The sequence below is a fragment of the Selaginella moellendorffii genome, unplaced genomic scaffold, assembly GCF_000143415.4.
Source record: "Selaginella moellendorffii unplaced genomic scaffold, v1.0 SELMOscaffold_34, whole genome shotgun sequence".
NCBI classification, from domain to species: domain Eukaryota; kingdom Viridiplantae; phylum Streptophyta; class Lycopodiopsida; order Selaginellales; family Selaginellaceae; genus Selaginella; species Selaginella moellendorffii.
This window is the reverse complement of record NW_003314295.1, coordinates 96617-114510: the sequence shown is the minus strand read 5'-3', so window position 1 is coordinate 114510 and position 17894 is coordinate 96617. Positions and strand designations below refer to the sequence as shown.

At 47.8% G+C, this 17894-nt stretch overlaps 9 protein-coding genes across 10 annotated transcripts; 3 read left to right on the top strand and 6 right to left on the bottom strand.

The window, feature by feature from the left end:
* The first annotated feature begins 5 nt into the window (after window positions 1–5).
* On the top strand, window positions 6–2437 carry LOC9639076 (uncharacterized protein At5g03900, chloroplastic). Its single transcript, XM_024682294.1, has 13 exons — window positions 6–486; window positions 557–664; window positions 718–821; window positions 897–983; window positions 1029–1095; window positions 1160–1225; window positions 1320–1412; window positions 1480–1545; window positions 1595–1707; window positions 1771–1857; window positions 1919–1988; window positions 2037–2180; window positions 2242–2437. The coding sequence occupies exons 1-13, from the start codon at window positions 82–84 to the stop codon at window positions 2383–2385; spliced, it is 1554 nt and encodes a 517-aa protein (XP_024538062.1). The 5' UTR covers window positions 6–81; the 3' UTR covers window positions 2386–2437.
* On the bottom strand, window positions 2388–4672 carry LOC112348921 (putative Rieske 2Fe-2S iron-sulfur protein YhfW). Its single transcript, XM_024682292.1, has 10 exons — window positions 4588–4672; window positions 4292–4526; window positions 3971–4212; window positions 3788–3915; window positions 3492–3731; window positions 3215–3422; window positions 3075–3159; window positions 2841–3010; window positions 2648–2792; window positions 2388–2581 (listed from the first exon to the last, which is right to left on the bottom strand). Exons 2-10 carry the CDS (start codon window positions 4509–4511, stop codon window positions 2442–2444), a joined length of 1578 nt encoding a protein of 525 aa, XP_024538060.1. The 5' UTR covers window positions 4512–4526; window positions 4588–4672; the 3' UTR covers window positions 2388–2441.
* A 178-nt stretch (window positions 4673–4850) lies between these two features.
* On the bottom strand, window positions 4851–5346 carry LOC9639075 (glutaredoxin domain-containing cysteine-rich protein 1). The gene is made up of 3 exons (XM_002977265.2): window positions 5208–5346; window positions 5008–5156; window positions 4851–4958 (listed from the first exon to the last, which is right to left on the bottom strand). Exons 1-3 carry the CDS (start codon window positions 5328–5330, stop codon window positions 4916–4918), a joined length of 315 nt encoding a protein of 104 aa, XP_002977311.2. The 5' UTR covers window positions 5331–5346; the 3' UTR covers window positions 4851–4915.
* Window positions 5347–5396: 50 nt separating this feature from the next.
* Window positions 5397–7757, bottom strand: LOC9639074 (afadin- and alpha-actinin-binding protein). The gene is made up of 17 exons (XM_024682295.1): window positions 7641–7757; window positions 7559–7581; window positions 7388–7502; window positions 7229–7326; window positions 7084–7180; window positions 6937–7026; window positions 6823–6885; window positions 6694–6768; window positions 6574–6639; window positions 6441–6518; window positions 6306–6395; window positions 6176–6253; window positions 6004–6123; window positions 5926–5951; window positions 5736–5865; window positions 5607–5672; window positions 5397–5553 (listed from the first exon to the last, which is right to left on the bottom strand). The coding sequence occupies exons 1-17, from the start codon at window positions 7641–7643 to the stop codon at window positions 5476–5478; spliced, it is 1296 nt and encodes a 431-aa protein (XP_024538063.1). The 5' UTR covers window positions 7644–7757; the 3' UTR covers window positions 5397–5475.
* A 61-nt stretch (window positions 7758–7818) lies between these two features.
* On the bottom strand, window positions 7819–10435 carry LOC9639073 (putative dual specificity protein phosphatase DSP8). Its single transcript, XM_002977263.2, has 7 exons — window positions 9918–10435; window positions 9139–9853; window positions 8932–9054; window positions 8784–8877; window positions 8643–8725; window positions 8490–8579; window positions 7819–8421 (listed from the first exon to the last, which is right to left on the bottom strand). The coding sequence occupies exons 2-7, from the start codon at window positions 9340–9342 to the stop codon at window positions 7975–7977; spliced, it is 1041 nt and encodes a 346-aa protein (XP_002977309.2). The 5' UTR covers window positions 9343–9853; window positions 9918–10435; the 3' UTR covers window positions 7819–7974.
* LOC9639392 (chaperone protein dnaJ 20, chloroplastic) lies at window positions 9731–10343 on the bottom strand. Its single transcript, XM_024682247.1, has 2 exons — window positions 9918–10343; window positions 9731–9823 (listed from the first exon to the last, which is right to left on the bottom strand). Exons 1-2 carry the CDS (start codon window positions 10341–10343, stop codon window positions 9731–9733), a joined length of 519 nt encoding a protein of 172 aa, XP_024538015.1.
* A 2602-nt stretch (window positions 10436–13037) lies between the features above and the next one.
* On the top strand, window positions 13038–15226 carry LOC9639391 (glutamine synthetase PR-2). Of its 2 annotated transcripts, XM_002977431.2 has the most exons (14): window positions 13038–13204; window positions 13255–13294; window positions 13356–13459; window positions 13535–13583; window positions 13646–13752; window positions 13856–13943; window positions 14000–14128; window positions 14185–14259; window positions 14313–14366; window positions 14420–14457; window positions 14511–14670; window positions 14746–14806; window positions 14861–14983; window positions 15048–15226. In XM_002977431.2, exons 1-14 carry the CDS (start codon window positions 13134–13136, stop codon window positions 15062–15064), a joined length of 1116 nt encoding a protein of 371 aa, XP_002977477.1. In that variant the 5' UTR covers window positions 13038–13133; the 3' UTR covers window positions 15065–15226. The 2 variants fall into 2 exon arrangements, with proteins under 2 accessions (XP_002977477.1, XP_024538141.1); XM_024682373.1 differs by having other exon boundaries at window positions 14861–15226.
* A 710-nt stretch (window positions 15227–15936) lies between these two features.
* LOC9639072 (probable ubiquitin-conjugating enzyme E2 16) lies at window positions 15937–17051 on the top strand. Its single transcript, XM_002977430.2, has 6 exons — window positions 15937–16055; window positions 16128–16231; window positions 16321–16423; window positions 16492–16555; window positions 16667–16755; window positions 16815–17051. Exons 1-6 carry the CDS (start codon window positions 16032–16034, stop codon window positions 16908–16910), a joined length of 480 nt encoding a protein of 159 aa, XP_002977476.1. The 5' UTR covers window positions 15937–16031; the 3' UTR covers window positions 16911–17051.
* LOC9639390 (calmodulin-like protein 3) lies at window positions 17011–17676 on the bottom strand. Its single transcript, XM_002977261.2, has one exon. The coding sequence runs from the start codon at window positions 17547–17549 to the stop codon at window positions 17070–17072; it is 480 nt and encodes a 159-aa protein (XP_002977307.1). The 5' UTR covers window positions 17550–17676; the 3' UTR covers window positions 17011–17069.
* Between the last annotated feature and the right edge of the window lie 218 nt (window positions 17677–17894).

The window sequence follows — 17894 nt, the reverse complement described above, 5'->3', positions numbered from 1 at the left end:
GGCTGTGGAGCGCTCGCGCCGGAGGTAAGAGCTCTTAGCTAGGTAGCGCGCTGCCAGGAATGGGATGATCGACCGCTCGCCATGGCGGCAATTCAATGCGGCTACCTCGTCTCGTGCAAGGGATGCGTGGATTACGCAGTCCATTCCAGGAACAAGACGCCGGTGGCTAGAGCAGCGAATGGAGGAGGAGGAGGGGATGTTTTGGGTGTGGTGATCATTGGAGGCCGGAGGAGAGGCGAGCTTGGAACGAGCTTGTTTCGGAGGATTCGGCTGGAATGTAGAGCGGCCGGCTCGGGCCTCCGGATTGGAGAGCAAATCGAGACTGATAGGTTGGCTCCATCGGTGAGGGAGAGGACCATGAAAGCGATTGATACGCTGGGTGGACGAGTGACAGTCGGTGATGTTGCGACCAATGCCGGGCTCAAAGTTAGCGAGGCTCAGAGCGCTTTGCAAGCTCTCGCTGCTGATACTGGAGGATTTCTAGAGGTTTGTTTGTAGGATCATGGATGATCTTGAATTTTTTTTTTTCTCACTTTGCGTGCTGCCACTGTGCCAGGTCTCGGACGAAGGAGACGTGCTTTACGTGTTTTCCAAGGACTATAGATCGAATTTGCTGGCGAAATCTTTCCGGCTCAAGATCGAACCAGCCTTGAGCAAACTTAAGGTGTGTGTGATTTCCTTTGGTTTTCTACAAGACTTTTAACTGGCTCTTGGTAGGCTGGAGCGGAGTACTTGATACGCGTCTCGTTTGGAACGACACTTATTGCATCTCTGGTGATTGTTTACACATCGATCTTTGTGCTGCTTTCGTCTGCGCGGAGGTTGGTGTTGTTTATTCTTGTTTTCTCCTTTTGATACGATTGTTCTGAAATGTTTGGAGTGAAAATCGTCTGCAGTGAAGATGACAATCGAAATAATCGAGGTGGCTATAGCTCACGCGGAAGTGGATTCTCATTTTACGTCAGTCCATTCGACTTGTTTTGGTAGTCGCGATTTTGCAAGGAAGAGAGAGCTAACTAACTCTGCAGGTATTGGGACCCTTACTATTATAGAAGGAGGAAGAAAAGAACAGAGGGCATGAATTTCCTTGAATCTGTGCGTGGCATACCTTTAGAGATCGAAATCGTTGCTAACGTTTTCTCTTTTGTTTCTTTTGCAGGTGTTCTCGTTCGTATTTGGAGACCCTGATCCCAATGAAGGACTGGACGAAGTTCGGTGGCAGGCGGTAAGAGTCACTTCTAGAAACTCTTAAATGTCCGTATTTGAGGGTGCTATGAGTCGTTTTTTGTTCTAAAGTAGATTACGTTTTGCATCTCCAGATTGGAGAAGAAATTGCTGCTAAAGGTGGCGTGGTAACTGCAGAAGAGCTTGCACCTTACTTAGATGTCTCGGCCTTGGATGAAAACAACAAGGTACGCTGTTTTGTTTTCAACGCTTTTTATTCTGTTTTCTCTTTTTTATTCTGTTTTGGTTTGGCAGGACGATGAGTCGTTTGTTTTGCCAGTTCTCTTACGATTCGATGGCCAACCTGAAGTCGATGCTAGAGTAAGCTTTCTGATATTCTGCGTCGTTTTAGCAACGTCACTCCTTGCAGGGAAACATCGTGTATCGCTTCCCATCTTTGCAACGCACTGCAGCCAATCAAGCTTGGAAAAGTCACAACGGTGACAGGCTCCAGTATCTCCAAGAAGCTCCTCTTCCTTTCAGGTGTGTGTTGTTGTATCTCATCTCTTGTCTAAGTGTTTCTTTTTTCTTTTTTTCTTTACACAGCCGAGCCAAGCAAACAGACCAAACTCTTGTTGTTGCGCTAGGAGCGTTCAATCTACTCGGAGTCTTGACACTGGGTAGCTTGTTAAAGTACAGTTTCAGTTAATGTGTAAACTCTTCGAATTTTAACTCGCCAACTTTGTCTTTCCAGGGACGCTGCCATCACTGCTCAAATGGGAGGGCTCCTCCAGTTCGTTTCAAATGCATTCCCAGTGCTACAGGTAATATAGAAACAGTATTTTGCTTCCATCCAACACGCAGCTGAACAGGCCTACACGGTAGCCTTCTTCGCGATCCCGATCTTCCGGTGGTTTCAAGTCCAACAGAAAAACACCAAGATCGAGGGGCGTAACCTGGCGAGAAAGGAGAGAGCGCTGCGCCTGAGAGCTCCTGACGCGACCTTGCGCGAGAAGGTATCCTTTCCTAAACTTCGCTGAGTGCTCTCATTCACCATGTCCTTTCCACTGTAAACAGCTACGCAGTGCGCGGCGGCAAGCCGAAAGAACAATCATAGGGAAGGACCGCATTGTTTACACAACCGAGAAGGATTTGCTAGAGCAAAGTTATGATGCTGCCGACTGGGACCGAAGGATGGAAGAAAGGACAGGGAACAACTAATATGCGAAAACGAGAATCTCTTTTTCCATTAAACGAAAGCTTTCTCGTTCCACCTCTCAGATCTCAAAAAGATCGGCCTTTGCTGGGCCGTTGATGACTTTGCCGTAAGGGTCGAAAATGGATCCATGGCAGGGACAATCGAATGTGCTATCGACAGGATTCCATTTCACAATGCACTTCATGTGTGGGCATACGGCTGCAACAAAAGATAAAACGAAGTTGGCGAAGGAATTTTAATTCTCTTTTCGATAGATAAACGTACCGGAGTGGCGGTGAACTCTTCCATTGCCGTCCTTGTAAACAGCAACTTTGTGCAATCCGGTCTGGATCACAGCTCCGTGACTCGTCTGGAGATCTTCGATGTCCACACTGTCCGTTCCCAAGAAAGGAACGGTATCTTTCAATCCCTGCATGGTAGCATTTTAGCCACAGTGAAATCAGCCTCGTGTATCTACCTGGAACGTGTGATTGGCTTCTTCCACCGTAGATTTAATTGTCGACACGTCCAGCGGCAGCAACCGCTTTGGACTATAGACAGCAGCCCATGGATTCGGCCGTCCCAATATGAGGTCTCTGATGAGGATCCCCGCGATAGTTCCTCCTGTCATTCCCTGGCCGCTATCACCTATACCACACATCTCAACTTGGAAAGAAAGGAGAAGGAGAGAAGCATAAGAACGACTACGAACCTGTCACGATGTACTGATTGCTGCCTTTGAGGGACTCCAGAGGCTCCAATCCGATAAGATGCAGTTTGTCTGCCGGTTCAAAGACCTGTATTGCGAGGGAAGATTTAGTCATCGAAACCAGTGGTACATTGTTTTCTTGCCTGTCCTGTCCATGTGTAAAGAACTTCTTGAGCGCTCGTCCAACGCGCTCGAGCCCAGTTGGCCAGCTCCCCGTAAGTATCCTTGTACTCGGAAGGCTTCATTCCAGTGCTTGTGTCACCACCGCCAACAATCAAAACGTCGTAGCCATCTTTCTCTTCCAGCCGCACATAATGATAAGGCGAATCAGTATCCCACCACTCGGCTGTCCTGTTGAAGCAAATAGTAAAAAATGTCTAGTGTCTGGGGAATGAGACAAAACCAAAAGCAAAACAATACCTGACAGAGCCTTTAGGAACTTTCAAGCCTACAACATACGAATGGCTGGCTGCCTGGCGTGCGTGCACGAACAGGTCATGGTTCAAAGGGGAGTTCGTTGCCACAACCACAGCTCCGGTGCTAACACTGACGCCGTCCGCTGTTTTAACTTGACTTCCTCCATCTATCTCCATCACTCTACTTATTTCGTAAATTTTACCACCCCGACGAACGAATGCTTCGGCCAATCCGTTTATATACCTGTGAAGAAAAGGCTGCGTCAACACTATAGAAGCTGCTTTGTAAACACTGCTTACATAAGAGGATGAAACTCGGCTGCGTCGGGAAATCGCAATGCCTTGTGAATCTTGCCGACCGAAGGATCACCACCCAAGTCCACCAGCTCCACGCTATCAAACCCGAATTTCTTGCAAGCCTCAAACTCCTGTCATCAAGTCCGTGTCAGCTTTGAACTAGCTCGTAGCAGTATATACACGAACCTTCTGTAACTTATCGTGCTCAGTAGAGGATTCATTGCACGGAAACAGATACCCATCCAGGCGCTTGAAGTGGCAGTCGAGCTTTTCCTCCTGAACAGTGTTGGCAACCCATTCGATCGCACTTCTATGGCTTTCAGCCACATGTTTAACCACCTGAGCACCGTGCTGCTGCTCTAGCATATAGTAGAAGTCGTCATTCCAGGGCATAATGTGAGCCGTGGTTCTCCCTGTTTGTCCACTACCTGAACAACGCTTCGTCAAGCACAGGGACAAAATGCAAGAAATGAAAAGAAAAAAAAAACAAGCACGAAAGGGACAAACCTCTAGTCCTTCCTTCCAGTACTATAACAGACTTCCCCTCCTTGATAAGATTGTAGGCAACATTCATGCCAGCAATACCAGCACCCACGACCACAACATCAGCGGACTCGTCTTTCGCGATCCGGGGATACTTCGGAAGCTGCTGGTCCTGATCCCACACAGTATGCCGGAGGCCGGGGACATTAGCCACAGCCTCGGCGCTTGCTGCTTCTTTAGCCATTGATGATATCCTACTCTGCGTTCACTAGAAGAACAGCCGTGAAGAAACGAATAGTTTGAAGAAACTGGCTCCTTACCACGTAAAACGTTGGAGCCCTCCCGAGCTTCGAAACAACGCCCCGTCTCCTCAAAGTTGAGAAGAATGCAATACTGCAGGCTCCCATTCAATCAAGGAGGGGAGTTAACACTCGCAACAAGACACTATAAAGACCTCGGGCACTTACCATTTGGCTCAAGAAGAGATGGCCACGTGTTCTCTGCATGCAAGCCGAAACGCGGTAAAGCGATCTACCAAAAGAGAAGGAAAAAAAAAAAAAAAAACCAACTGGAAAAGAAAGAAAACTGAAAAAGAAAAAAAAGTTTCCACTTTTGTTCACACGCTGCACGCTCAAAGTTAAAGTATTTCTAGACGAAGCCGTTGCCAATGCAATTGAGGCAACGTTGTACTCTGGACAAAGCAATGGTGAGAAGAAATCGATCAAGATGCGAGTAGCTACCTGTTGCCTTCGCAGGTTGGGCAGACGCAAGGCTTGATGAAGACCGGATCAAACAATGGCGACCAGCTAACGGTGGAGCTGCCTTTGCAGAGCTTGCATGGAACAAATCCTTTCCCCTTGCAAACTTGGCAGGGCGGTGCAACCTTTCTCTGGAAATGATAAAAAACCACGTCAAACGAGAAGAGCCGTAAACTGCTTACCCGGTTTTTATCCACGACAGCTTTGAATGCTCGCAGTGAGACGGTGGAGATGAGCGAAAGCGTGACAATGCCGCCCACCGCGGCAAGGCCAGCAGTAAGCAAAGCCTTCCCTGGAGCTGCCATCGCCTCAAAACCAAGAAGAAATCTAAAGCCCTACACCCCACCCTTGGTTCGATTCCACTGAGCCACTTTCGAAACCAAACTTTGATTGATCACGAGAACCAGAGGTTGACGATGAGCAGCACAGCCCAATGCTCGCTTTCCTGGTTTACACTGCGTACGATTCCGTTAGCCCCCCACAGAATCCATGACTTCTGTTGGCCGCCTCCGCATTACAATTGAGGACCTGTGAGAAAAGTTGAGATAGAGCTCGAAAAGCTTGAACGCTGCGTCGCTTACCTTGTTAGGCGATTCGATTTCAGACGTCCATTTGCTCAGCTTCACGTTCCAAGCTTCTTGCTCTTCCTGCTCATACTCAAATGTCATTTTCATATAGGAAATGAAAGAAAACCGTAGTTTCGGACATACCTGAAGCCGCTCCTTTGCTTGCACCATTTCCAAGCGCTCCTTGTCGAGCTGGTGCGACATTCTTTGGAGGAGAGAGCAGCCAGATCCATAGCCTTGAAGCTCGTCAACATGATTTTCATCGATATACCCCCTGCAAAGGGAATGCACTCATAAGTAACACTGCTAAAACAAACTAGTGATGGTTTCCTACTCGGAGAGTTTGCTCATCGCAGCTGCCTGCATAGAACATAGTCAGTCAGACGACAACTCCTATCATGAAAGCATGCACCTGCTCTTGGATTATGCTGCGAGCTTCAACGAGTTGCGCCTCCAGCTCAAGTTCCCGCTCAGTAGCTTCGCTGACAAGCTGCATCCCCTTCTCAGCCTGTTGAAACTGAATAATGTATTCCTGCATCAAGAGAGAAACGATGTAGAAAAACAAGTAACGCTTGCAAGTGTACCTTGATCGATGCCATTTTCGAGCGCAAACTCTCCTCAATCTGGTCTTTCGCAATGTGAAAGGGAAGATCGAACAAATCCTGCAGAGAAGTCGATGTGAAACTAGATAGAAAAAGTGAAGCACCAGCTTACCGCGCGTCCACCAAGCGGAGTTACTGGACGATCTGGCAAGTCGTTGTCACAAGAAGTTTGTGAATTGTTCAAAAAGTTTCTCATGTCCATCTGTTAAGCATTCAATATTAACTAGGAAAGCGTTTTGACACGGACCTGCATTGCCCGCAAAAGTGTCTTCAGCTCCGCATTTTCAGTCATGAGTTCTTGCTTTTTACTTTCATAAGTATCCACCTGTAACAAAAGCATCGGCAGTTTTTTTTTATCATACTTTTACGCTGGCACTTACTATCATTTTGTAGAAATCCCCATCGGCTTTCTTGCTGCTCCATGTACCACGCTGACGGCTTTCTTTCTGTTTACAGTAACTTCGCAATTGAAACTCTAAAGAGAAGCGATAAATTCATGCCTGTAGAAGACTCATTATCTCCATCCCCGACCTTGATTCTTTTTTCTTGTCAGCAAGAACTTGATTCAGTCGTTCCTAAGAAAATTCCAGAGTTTAGGCCCTTGAGCCAGTAGATGGCATCAGCATTACCTGAAGTTTGAGGAATTCTTTCTCTTTCTTTTTTATCTCGTGAAGTTGCTGCGTTCGTATTTGCTGCAGGCGACCATCATTGAACATATATTACCTGTACGATAAATCACATACCTGTGTCCCGATTACCATTCTCTGAAACTCGTCACGCTCTTGCTGAAGCTTTTCAAGCTGTGCTTTAAAAGTAGCAGTCATTTTCTGCTCCTGTAATTACGAGAGCACGAGTGATAATTCCCAAAGAACTGAGAGACACACACAAACCTTGCTGAGCATCCCGGACAGCTCCCTCTCTTTGGCCGCGAGATTGGTTTCGAGCCTCTCGACTTTGGACTCAAGCCGGGAAATGTCAGATAAAAGCCTGAAAAAACTTACTTAGACACAAACAAGCGTAAGTAAGCGAACTTACCTTTGTCGCTGATCATCGACTGTTTCTCTAAACTCCACATCGTGCTGCCGTTGTTGAAGTATCGCGAACAAACAGTTGCAAGTTCTGGCAACAGCAACCTGTACCATTGAAAATATTTTTTCTTGGTGAGTTGCTAAAGAAAGAGTAAATGTTCCATACCGGATTTTGCGAGCCCAGCTCGAGCGGTGCTGGAAATCCATAGGCAACAAGCGACTGATTTATGTACTTAACACAATGCTCCAGATTGTGAACGGTAGCAAACACTTGCTGCTCGCTGCATGCACAAGGTCCATCAAGAAACCATAGATACATCCATTCACAAACACTCACACTTCTTCCCCAGACAGGAAACCCTGCAAATAGAACCACCTCAAATCAGCCAAGGCGCCCAGGAGCAAGGGAAACAACATACCATTTTGAGAGCTCGAATCGAGGAGCACAAAAATGCCCTGCCCGAACAGCCGATCCAAGCCCAGCGCGCAAAGATCCAAACCTACAAGCGCTCAAACCTCTGCCCGATCGACGCGCCGCCGCCGGGCCGATGGAAGCGCGACTCGCAAAGGTTTGAGAATGAACCCTCGACAAAAATGGGGGACAAAAATTTGAATTTCTTACTGCAGCGGTAAGAAGAAAAAACCCCTTTTTACAACAAGAACTGGCCGCCGATTGACTGCCCGGCTCAACGGCCCCACCAGTGCCACCTGGCAAAATCCCAGACACGATGGTTTTATCAGTTTCCCACCCGACTAGCAAACGGGCACCACGACTCCGTCCAAAGCATACGCCGAAGTCGACGATGGTGACGATGGCGACGACGAAGAGGATGGCGATGGCGATGAAGCGGCCATCTTCTTGCAAGTTTCCAGGCTTGACCCTCTGGAATGCGTGCCGATCCAGGCGGAAGCCGCTCGAAAGTTGCGTATAGCGGCCAGCCGGAAGCGGCAAACGAAGCTTATGTCTTTCCACAGCTCGTTGCCGATGATCCCCGCGTCTTCGATGCTCGTGTAGCCCACCAGGTCTGCCTTGCTAACCAGCACTGGCAAGTCCAAGTCCAAATCCTCCACAGCCGTCACCGTGCTGGATGGAGCTTCTCTGCTGGTGGCGACTAGCTCCGGAGAAAATGTGGAGGTGTGGAAGCTCAGAGTCATGTAGCACTGTGGCTTGATGACTTGATCACAGTAGTCCTGGATTGCCTGGAGGGCGAGAGAGAAAGAGGTGTCGCTCTATCGCGGCAATTATCAAACCGGAAGTTTTCGTGTACCTTCCATTGGGAGGCGGCTAGAAGAACTCGAGGTCGTTTGGAGCGCACGAAACTCAAAGCCTCGAGAGGAGTCATCCCTCTGTGCTCCACCTGAGAGAAACGAGTAAGAAACTCGATCGAGAGAGAGAGAAAAAAAGCTACAGAGAACTTTACCAAGTAGCAAATCACAACAGTGGTGCTTCGTCCTCGTCCTGCCTTGCAGTGAACGTAAGTCCTCATCCCAAGTTGTGCGTGATCTGCGCATTTGGAATCTACTCAAAAACCAAACGGAGATAAACTGTGATAAAAACTTACCATGAATGAATCGCACTGCCCGGCGAAGATCAACGAAAGATGGTGCAAATAAATAGTCCCTGGTCGGAATTGCAAGGTGATTGATCCCTTGATTCTACACAAAAGCAGCAAAGTTTTAGATCTCAAGCCATTCTTGTTTCTCACAAACCTTGTACAAGGAAGTATGAACCAAAGTCTCGTATGATTCGTTCAAAGTCACCACTGCATGAACACCAGCTTCCTTAAGCCGGGGTATATCTCTTGGAAATGGGACAGCACCCAGCAACAAAAACTACAAGGAGCAAAAATCGAAAAAAAAAAATAAACCGAAAAAAAAATTAGTACGAGTGTTTGTCCAAAGGGGGAAAATCCATACCTGATCAATCTCATCCCACCACCGAAACTCTGGCTGGAATCTATTGCGAACAACATTGTAGAAGAGCGTGGGATAGAACAAGCATCGCGCGCCGGCGCCCACAAGCATCATCTTCGCATGATTCTCCGCAGCTCGCGGCACCAGGGCGCGATGATTCTCCTCCGACGCTGCCGCATTCTCGCCGCGGCCACTCCCGGCAGCCATCCCTCCCCGGATTTCCAAGAATCTACCTCATGCCGCAGCGAGCCACGCTAATTCCAGCTGCGATGCCGCCCCAAAACGCCGCGATCTGGATCGATAGCCTAGAACTCCCGAAAATTACCTCCCGGGGCGCTCAAAGCGATGGATCCGCGATGCGCGACGTCCATAGCCATAGCAAGCATCACGAGCTCCGAGGCTTTGGTGGAAAGGGGAAAAGCTCGAATGGAATGGGGGAATATGCCAGGACACGTGGCGGACGTCCACAGTGGAGAGATTAACACGATGACGTGTCTTTCATGCATGGGCTGGCTTGGATAAGTTTAACCGATGCGTATATTCCCGGCATCTATTTTTTATCTATCAATGTACATGGTTTGATCTATTGTTTATGCTATTGCTGTTGCTGTTGCCGCCGGATCCTCGCAGCCCAGCTCTCTCGATTCTCGTGTTCTTTCACGGCGCTCCTTCTCTTCAGCCCGGATAGCTGATCGGCCCATCTCATCCTCCAATCATCCTGGAGAAGATCGATCAAGATTAGATTCCTTTCGAGCGAAAGAAAGAAAAGAGTGAGAACCCACCTCGAAATCCGTCGCCCAGGACACCGCAATCCCGTGCGAATCGAGCGCGCCCGAGATGGCGAGATCGTACATAGCACGGCGCCTGGAATCCGACAGCGTCTCATACGCCTCCTGGAGAACAATGAATCGCTGCGTGCATTCCTCCATCTCCTCCCTGGGGCACACATCCGGGTGAAATTTCCTCGCCATTTGCCGGTAGGCCAGCTTGATGCTCGACAAATCCACGTCTTGCGACGATAATCCCAAAACCTCGTAGAAATTCGGCTGCGCTGCGCGCTCCGCGAGGGCGACCCTCCCGCCGCGAGGCGCATACGCGCACCGGACACAGGCGCCCCGCCGAGTGGCGCCGCTGGAGCTGCGATTCGAGAGCCCTAGCCCCGATCTTGGAAGCCTTGGGAGATTGGCGGAGGAGGAAGCAACAGCCATCGATCGATCAAGAAAACCCTAGCACTGCGTTTGCAATAAGGGCGCTGTGTTTTCAATGCTCAATAATTGAGAAGGCCCAAATTTTGTTACCCTTTGGACACCGAAATTCGTATCTTTAATTTATATTGCTAAAGGGGCGTATGACGTGGCATTTGAGATGGCGATGGCATTATAGTCGCAATATTTTCAAATGCCTTTCATCAAGAGAGTCATCGAAGCTGCCAAGGGTTGCCTCCCGGAGGTTTCCCACTCTAGCTTCCATCGTCTGTCTAGTTGGCCACTAGCGATTGGAACAGCTCTTTACTGTGCTTAAGAAATTTAGAGGAAAACTTCTATGCATCCTATACGGCAGCACCTCTGAACTTACAAAAGATCTGTTTCGACAGAGACAACTACTTACAAACGAATCACGTAATATTTAACAATATTGCAAAAAATTCTAATAGCACTTCTTGTATAACAAGAAACTTCTACCATCCAAACGTATGGAAGGAGACCGGCCTTCACCTAATGCAACATAGAGTTTACGTTAAGAAGTCATGGATTTCTTCAGAGTATCTTATGGTGGTAGCTTATGAATCTAGAGTGGGTATTCTAATTATTTTTACAATTAAGATTTTTACTTTTATTCTGGTTTTCTTGGTTCTAGAATATGCTTGGATATTCTCTAATCTTCTTTAAACACCTTCAAGTATATTCTAGCATTTTTCATTTATAAATTATAAACTTTCTTAATCAAACTAATTCGCGTGACTTTGTGTCAAGCCCATTGCTTCTTTTTCACCCAAGTGCGCTGTCTGGGTCACCACCTGTGATGTGCAGACTTCGCAGCAGCATTTCATCTCACTTTCATGCCCCTAGCTCAAGGTCTTTCAATCCCTTTGAATTGATAAAAGTGAGAGAAACTCCTAAAAGATAAAAATCCCCACATCAGGGATATTCCAATCACTCAAAAGATATCCTTCCATAGGCTCCAAACTAGTGATCCTGGAAGAACTTCTTGGCTGCAGCTTTGTCAAGTTTTCCCAAGCCCAAGACACTGGCACAAGAGTCCTCTCATCTGGAAGGGCTCTATGTTGTGAAGAAGCTATCAGATGGTCACAGAAAATAAGAGATAAAATACTTACCCAGCTCAACATCGGGCTATAATGGGATGGTTGGCAAGAAGCCTTTACCCTACTGCTGTTGTTGGCTTTCCCATCTCGAACTCAACCAGAAAAGTCACTAACCTAGCTACTGCCATTTTCGTGGTTGCTATGCTCCAACCAAGTTCCCCATGATGCCTTTTACTGTCTTGGTGACACTCTATTGTAAAATTCATACTAAAACTAGAAGCTCTTTTAGTATTTTTTATTCTTAGAGTGATATGAAAGAGGTGAGATATTAAGTTGGCAGGTTGTGAAAAGTTCAATTACTCATACACACTCAGTAAGAGATGTGTATGTGTGAATCAACAGTACACAAAAACTGCTATTGTTCATGCCAAGTAAGTAAATAATATTAGTACTTAATTACCTTTTATAATTCACAACAGTAAATATAGTAAAAATTATTATTTATGATAAAAAAAGTAAAATGCACAACAATGTGTCAAACATGCTTATTTACAAACCTTCTAAAACCCCAAAATTTGGTTTCTTTTTGATGGATCTGCAAGGTTTGGCAAGATAATCTAGAAACCCATTTTGGAAATGAATCCATGCAGGAGGTGAAATGGGAACTCTAGTTTTTGATATTACTAGTGATTTACTCTCCTAAATGAACATTTTGATTCCATCCTTGCTCAATTTCACAAGGTTTTCAAAGCATGGACTTGCTATAATGCGATGGCCAAATCAACTTTTGCAAGCATAATTCCTTTTAGCTGATGAAATATGAATCTAAGTAGCATTCATTGTCTAATGCAACTTTCATGAAGCATTGTCACCAATGTGATTTTAGGCATAAGAAATACTTATCTGCCAGTCCTTTCGGACATTTTCACATCGATGGTGGTTTTGAGGTCTTCTTCTAACAAGGTGGAATATCATGCAATGTTGTTAGCCATCCAACTGGCATTAAAATGTCAACTTAGTATGTCAAGTTTTTGGGACATACAACATCGTCTTCATGTCTTGGATTACAAACAACAATTACATAATTCATTCTTTACTGCAGCGGATCCAGGAAGTTGACATCGTGGTATAGTCCACACAAAAATAGCTGATCTAATCACAGAAAAAGAAGAAGAAGCTTGACCACAAAACAAAACGTCATCTCCACACCTCAATATATATATAAATGATGTGGTGCCTCTCCAAGACAATCTGGAGCTGTTGTAGAAGAAACCCGTTCCTAGAATTTGAGCGCACCAAAGGGTCATTTTAGAGCAAAATTTAAGAGAGCAAGATTTCAGGTAGCGCTAGAGGCACCAAGGCTGTTTGTGCATGGCAAAGGCTCTAGCCTGCCCTTCTGAAAAGTCCCCAGGAAGAGAGGCTTAGGTGCGCCCTTGTCAAACATTCGAATTCAACGATTTGACTAACCGGGCCACACTAAAAAGTCAAACCCATCCAAGCACACACGAACGTGTGGTTGGCGGATGGATTGCAAGGAGAGGGTGTGGTTGGGCGGAGGGTACGGCCCAATCCGGAGCGTCCGTTTGGGCCCCTCGTACGGCCGGGGGCGCAATTCCGGAGATTTTCTAGTGGCCCGACCCGAGGGCCGGCTTTAAATCAGGTCTTGTTTGGCGCTGCGAGGCTGCGATCCGGGAGCTTGTTCTTCCCCTCCCCGGCGCGGCGCGCGACTCCAAGGATGTCGTCTCTCAACGATCTGCTCAACCTCGACATCTCTGACACGAAGCAGATCATCGCCGAGTACATATGGTATGGAAGACGTTCTTGATTGAAAGCCCCGATTGATTGGCATGGCGCAGGATTGGAGGGTCGGGGACGGACATCCGGAGCAAGGGCCGAGTATGTAATCTCTGCGCGTGCATTGCCAGGATTTCTCACGGATTTTGCTTCGTTTCCACAGACTCTCAAGGGACCGATTACCGATCCCAAGCAGCTCCCCAAGTGGAACTACGATGGCTCCAGCACCGGACAGGCCCCAGGCGAGGATAGTGAGGTCATTCTATAGTAAGCTCCCTCTATTTCTTTGTGATTGATACTATGATCACTGACGTTCTTGTGTGAACGAACGAACTTTGAAAGCCCCCAGGCGATTTTCAAGGATCCTTTCCGGGGAGGAAACAACATCTTGGTAATTTCTTTGGATCCTTCGTCCCTCGTATCCATAATCCTGGATTTGTTTCTCTTGCGAAGGTTATCTGCGACACTTACACACCAAAGGGAGTCGCGCTCCCCACGAACAAGCGTGCGAAAGCCGCGGAGATTTTCAACCAAAAGGCTGTCATTGATGAAGTCCCTTGGTAAGTTCTCGTGATCTTAGTAGCGGCGTGCATGAAGTTGCAAGGCGTGAAGAATCCTTTCCTTTTTCGTCTCACTGGAATGTGAATTTGCAAACTGTGACAGGTATGGACTCGAGCAAGAGTATACGTTGCTCCAGAAGGAAGTCAAGTGGCCACTAGGATGGCCGCTTGGTGGCTATCCTGGCCCGCAGGTATACATTTGACTTGGCTCGCTCCAAAAGTCTTCGTTTCTTACGCACGCCAACAGGGACCATACTATTGCGGAACTGGAGCCGAGAAAGCTTGGGGGAGAGACATTGTGAATGCTCATTACAAAGCTTGCATCTACGCTGGTATCCAGATCAGTGGCATCAATGGAGAAGTCATGCCGGGACAGGTTTGTGTTGGTTTTCCTTCTCTAAGAAGCACCTCCTCTTGTTCTTGGTTTTGCAGTGGGAGTTTCAAGTCGGGCCCGTGGTTGGGATCTCTGCTGGCGACCAGCTCTGGGCCGCGAGATACATTCTGGAGGTAAAACTGTGATCAATATAGTGGAGATCATTCAACTGATGTTTTCCATGCAGCGAGTCACCGAGATTGCTAATGTCGTGCTTTCCTTTGATCCGAAGCCAATCGAGGTGAGAAAAGCTTTAAGAAAAAGAGGTGTGGTTGACGATTGTTCTCGTGCCAGGGTGACTGGAATGGTGCCGGATGTCACGCAAACTACAGGTATGATTCGTTGCTTCATGTTTCTGCCATGGCAACTAACATACCATCAACAGCACCAAGAGCATGAGAGAAGAGGGTGGCTACGAGATTATCAAGAAGGCCATCGGCAAGCTTGGCTTGAAACACAAGGACCACATTGCTGCTTATGGAGAAGGCAACGAGCGGCGCTTGACTGGCAGGCACGAGACGGCAGACATTCATACCTTCTCCTGGGTAAGTCTTCCACACCACACAAAAAAGAAGAGACTTTACTCAATGGTTTCCTCGATTGTTTTTTCATTTCCTCAGGGTGTGGCCAACCGTGGAGCATCGGTTCGCGTTGGCCGTGACACCGAAAAGGAAGGAAAAGGTGTGTGTATCATCTCTGTTCATTGTGATCAAGCTAAAACTCTTGTATATGCAGGTTACTTTGAGGACCGCCGTCCAGCATCAAACATGGACCCCTACGTTGTGACCTCGATGATCGCGGAGACGACCATCCTCTGGAATCCCCCAACGGAAACGGAGAATGTGGTGAAGCCAATCAGTAAGAGACGTATTCTTCCTCTTTGATGCGTATGCTCAGGTGTGTGTTTTAACTTTGTGCGTAGACAAAGCAACAGCGTGAATGATCCAAGTTCCACAGGACGCTTCTCCATTATGTAAATCCATTTCCTATCGTAATCAGCATACCAATAATTGACACGCGCTTGCGTAAAGAATTTGGCGATGGAACAATGGCGTGCTCCACTCGCCGAGGATTTTAATGATTTCAAGTGGTTTTATTGAAGCTACGGGGATTCCATCACTTTCAAGAAAAGCAAACAGATGTTTGCTCGTAGTAATAAGCATTAGGTAATAAATTTTGTGTTTGCAATAAAGCCTTTTATTCACGTTGACAAGCATTTGGTACGAAAAATTATAGGTTTTAGATTCTAAGGGTCGAGGTCCTTGATCACCACCATATTCTCTTCAAGAGATTCTAGATCGACCCAAAGAACAAGGAAGTTGTTTTGGTGTTTGCTATTGTTCTTGATCGGCTGCGGCCAGGAGCATGAAATAGAGGAGACTGGCCGAATCTACGCTAACTTGCTCCACATCCGCCGCGCTAGAGCCGAGATTTTGGGCTTGCCTCCTGCCGCTCATGACGCTCAGTACCTTGGAAGGCAATTGCCCGCGCGCCCTCTGCTTGATCGCCGTGGACTCGACATTGCTCGCCTCCATCCGCCGGATCATCGCCCGGATCTTCGCTGCGACGCCCCTTTCTAGCTCAAACAACTGATCGTCGCTGCTCATCATCCTCTCCATTTCTCTTATCTGCGCTCTTACCTCCCTCTGTGACCTCTTATACCATAGCCAAAAGGGATCAGATGCGTAGAATATGCACCACCGGATTCGAATGTGCCGCTAGATCGCCCGTACGGCGGCGGCGGATCTGGGCCGTCGGATCTGGCGTACGGGTCCGCGGGAATAGCTGTGGCATATTCCCGGCCGGGAAAACCCTTGTTTTTGTCTCCTTGGTTTTGTCTCGCGAGCATGTTTTGGGGCGCCCGATCGGCAATCGCAGGGCAATCGCGGGCATTTTGCTGGGCATCATGAGCACATCGGTACCTCAGAAGGTGAGAATTCTCGCATTGCGGGATTTAGGTCTTTGGTTTCTCCTGCTTCGTCTCCCCCTCTCTCGCGCCCAGGCTCTCAGCAAGATTGCCACGAACCGGTTGCACAAGGAGCTTAAGGAGTGGGAGAACAATCCCCCTGCCGGATTCAAGCACAGGCCGACCGATAATCTCCAAAGGTGTGTAATAGTTTCGTTTTTGTTTTTCTCGTTTTGGACGAACTGTGTGTTTGATTCCTGTGCTTTTGGTTGATTCGATTTGGATCCAGGTGGATCATTGAAGTGAGTGGAGCACCTGGCACGCTCTACGCAAATGAGCAATTCCAGCTGCAAGTGGATTTCCCCGAGCACTATCCCATGGAAGCTCCTCAAGTACGTGTAAAAAAAAGTTTTTTTTTTCTTTTTCCTTCTCGCATAGCTTTTGCTGATCCGATGGACAGGTTATCTTCATCCACAATCCTCCCTTTCATCCCCATGTCTACAGCAACGGGCACATTTGCTTAGGTGAAGCTTTCTCTCTCTCTCTTTTTTTTTTACTTCTCTCCAGCCGTGATAGATCTTGATGGATGATCGACTCAAACTTTTCATTTCTTCTTGTGTGTGTCCTTCTCCCAGATATTCTCTATGATTCGTGGTCGCCAGCCATGACCGTCAGCTCCATCTGCATCAGCATCCTCTCGATGCTCTCGAGCTCCACAGTCAAGGTTTCTAGTAGCTTGTTTCCTTCTCGCGCGCATCTCATCTCACATCCGCTTTGATCCAGATGAGGCCACCGGATAACGATCGCTACGTCCGGAACTGCCGCAACGGGCGATCGCCCAAAGACACGAGGTGGTGGTTCCACGATGACAAGGTGTGAGATGAGATGGATCGAAACAAGAGCTCGAGCCAGGCACACGCAGTGCTACTAAAAATCTATCCTAGCTTCGTAAGTTGCTGCTGCTAGTTTCTCGAAACAGTTTCCATCAAATCGAGACACACAAACTTGTTTTGTCACGCATATCCACTGTTCTTACTGTTACATGACCTTGGCCTTGGACATCATGGTTCTAAACTCCTTAAAGTTCACCTTGTGGTCGCCATCGGCATCTACGCTGGAGATCATGTTCTTGACGTGGACCATATCGCTCCCGTGCTTGAGGCCGAGGCTGCAAAGCACGGAGTGGAGCTCCAGCGCCGTGATAAATCCATCCTTGTTCTTGTCAAACACCTCAAACGCCTCCTGGAGCTCGGCCTTGATCCGCGCTTCCTCCGCCGCCTGGATCTCCTCGCCCTGGATGTGTTGCGAGTAGAGGGCGACGAATTCGCCAAAATCCACCAGACCATCCCCATTCTCGTCCACGGACTCCAGCATTGAGCTGGTCTCCTCGTCGCTCCACCGCATCCCCAGCTTGTCGCCAATCTCCCGGAGCTCCTGCCTGGAGATCATGCCGTCGCGGTTGGAATCAAACATGTCGAAGGCACGGCGCAGCTCGGCTTGATCGATTGGCGCAGCCATGGCGAAAAGAACTCCCTGCAGTTGTGCCAAAGTCCAAGCTTTGCTTTGCTCCCGCCGCCGTTTGAAAGCTTGATCCAGGAAACCAAATCGTCTAGAAACTTGGACCAACTGTAAAGGGTCAAATTGTCCTCCTCTAGAACACGGCAATCTCACGCGGTTTCCTTTCCGTGTTGCTTTCGGCAATAGCGATTTTAGCTTAAACTAAAGGAATCGTGAAGCTAGTTCGTCAAAGCACAAACATGATCTCTCCATCAAACACGGAGCTCTCTTACAAATGCCCACTAGATGCCCACCTTCTAGATGCCCGATCAGGGCATATGCCGGGAACATATAAGATGCCTGGAT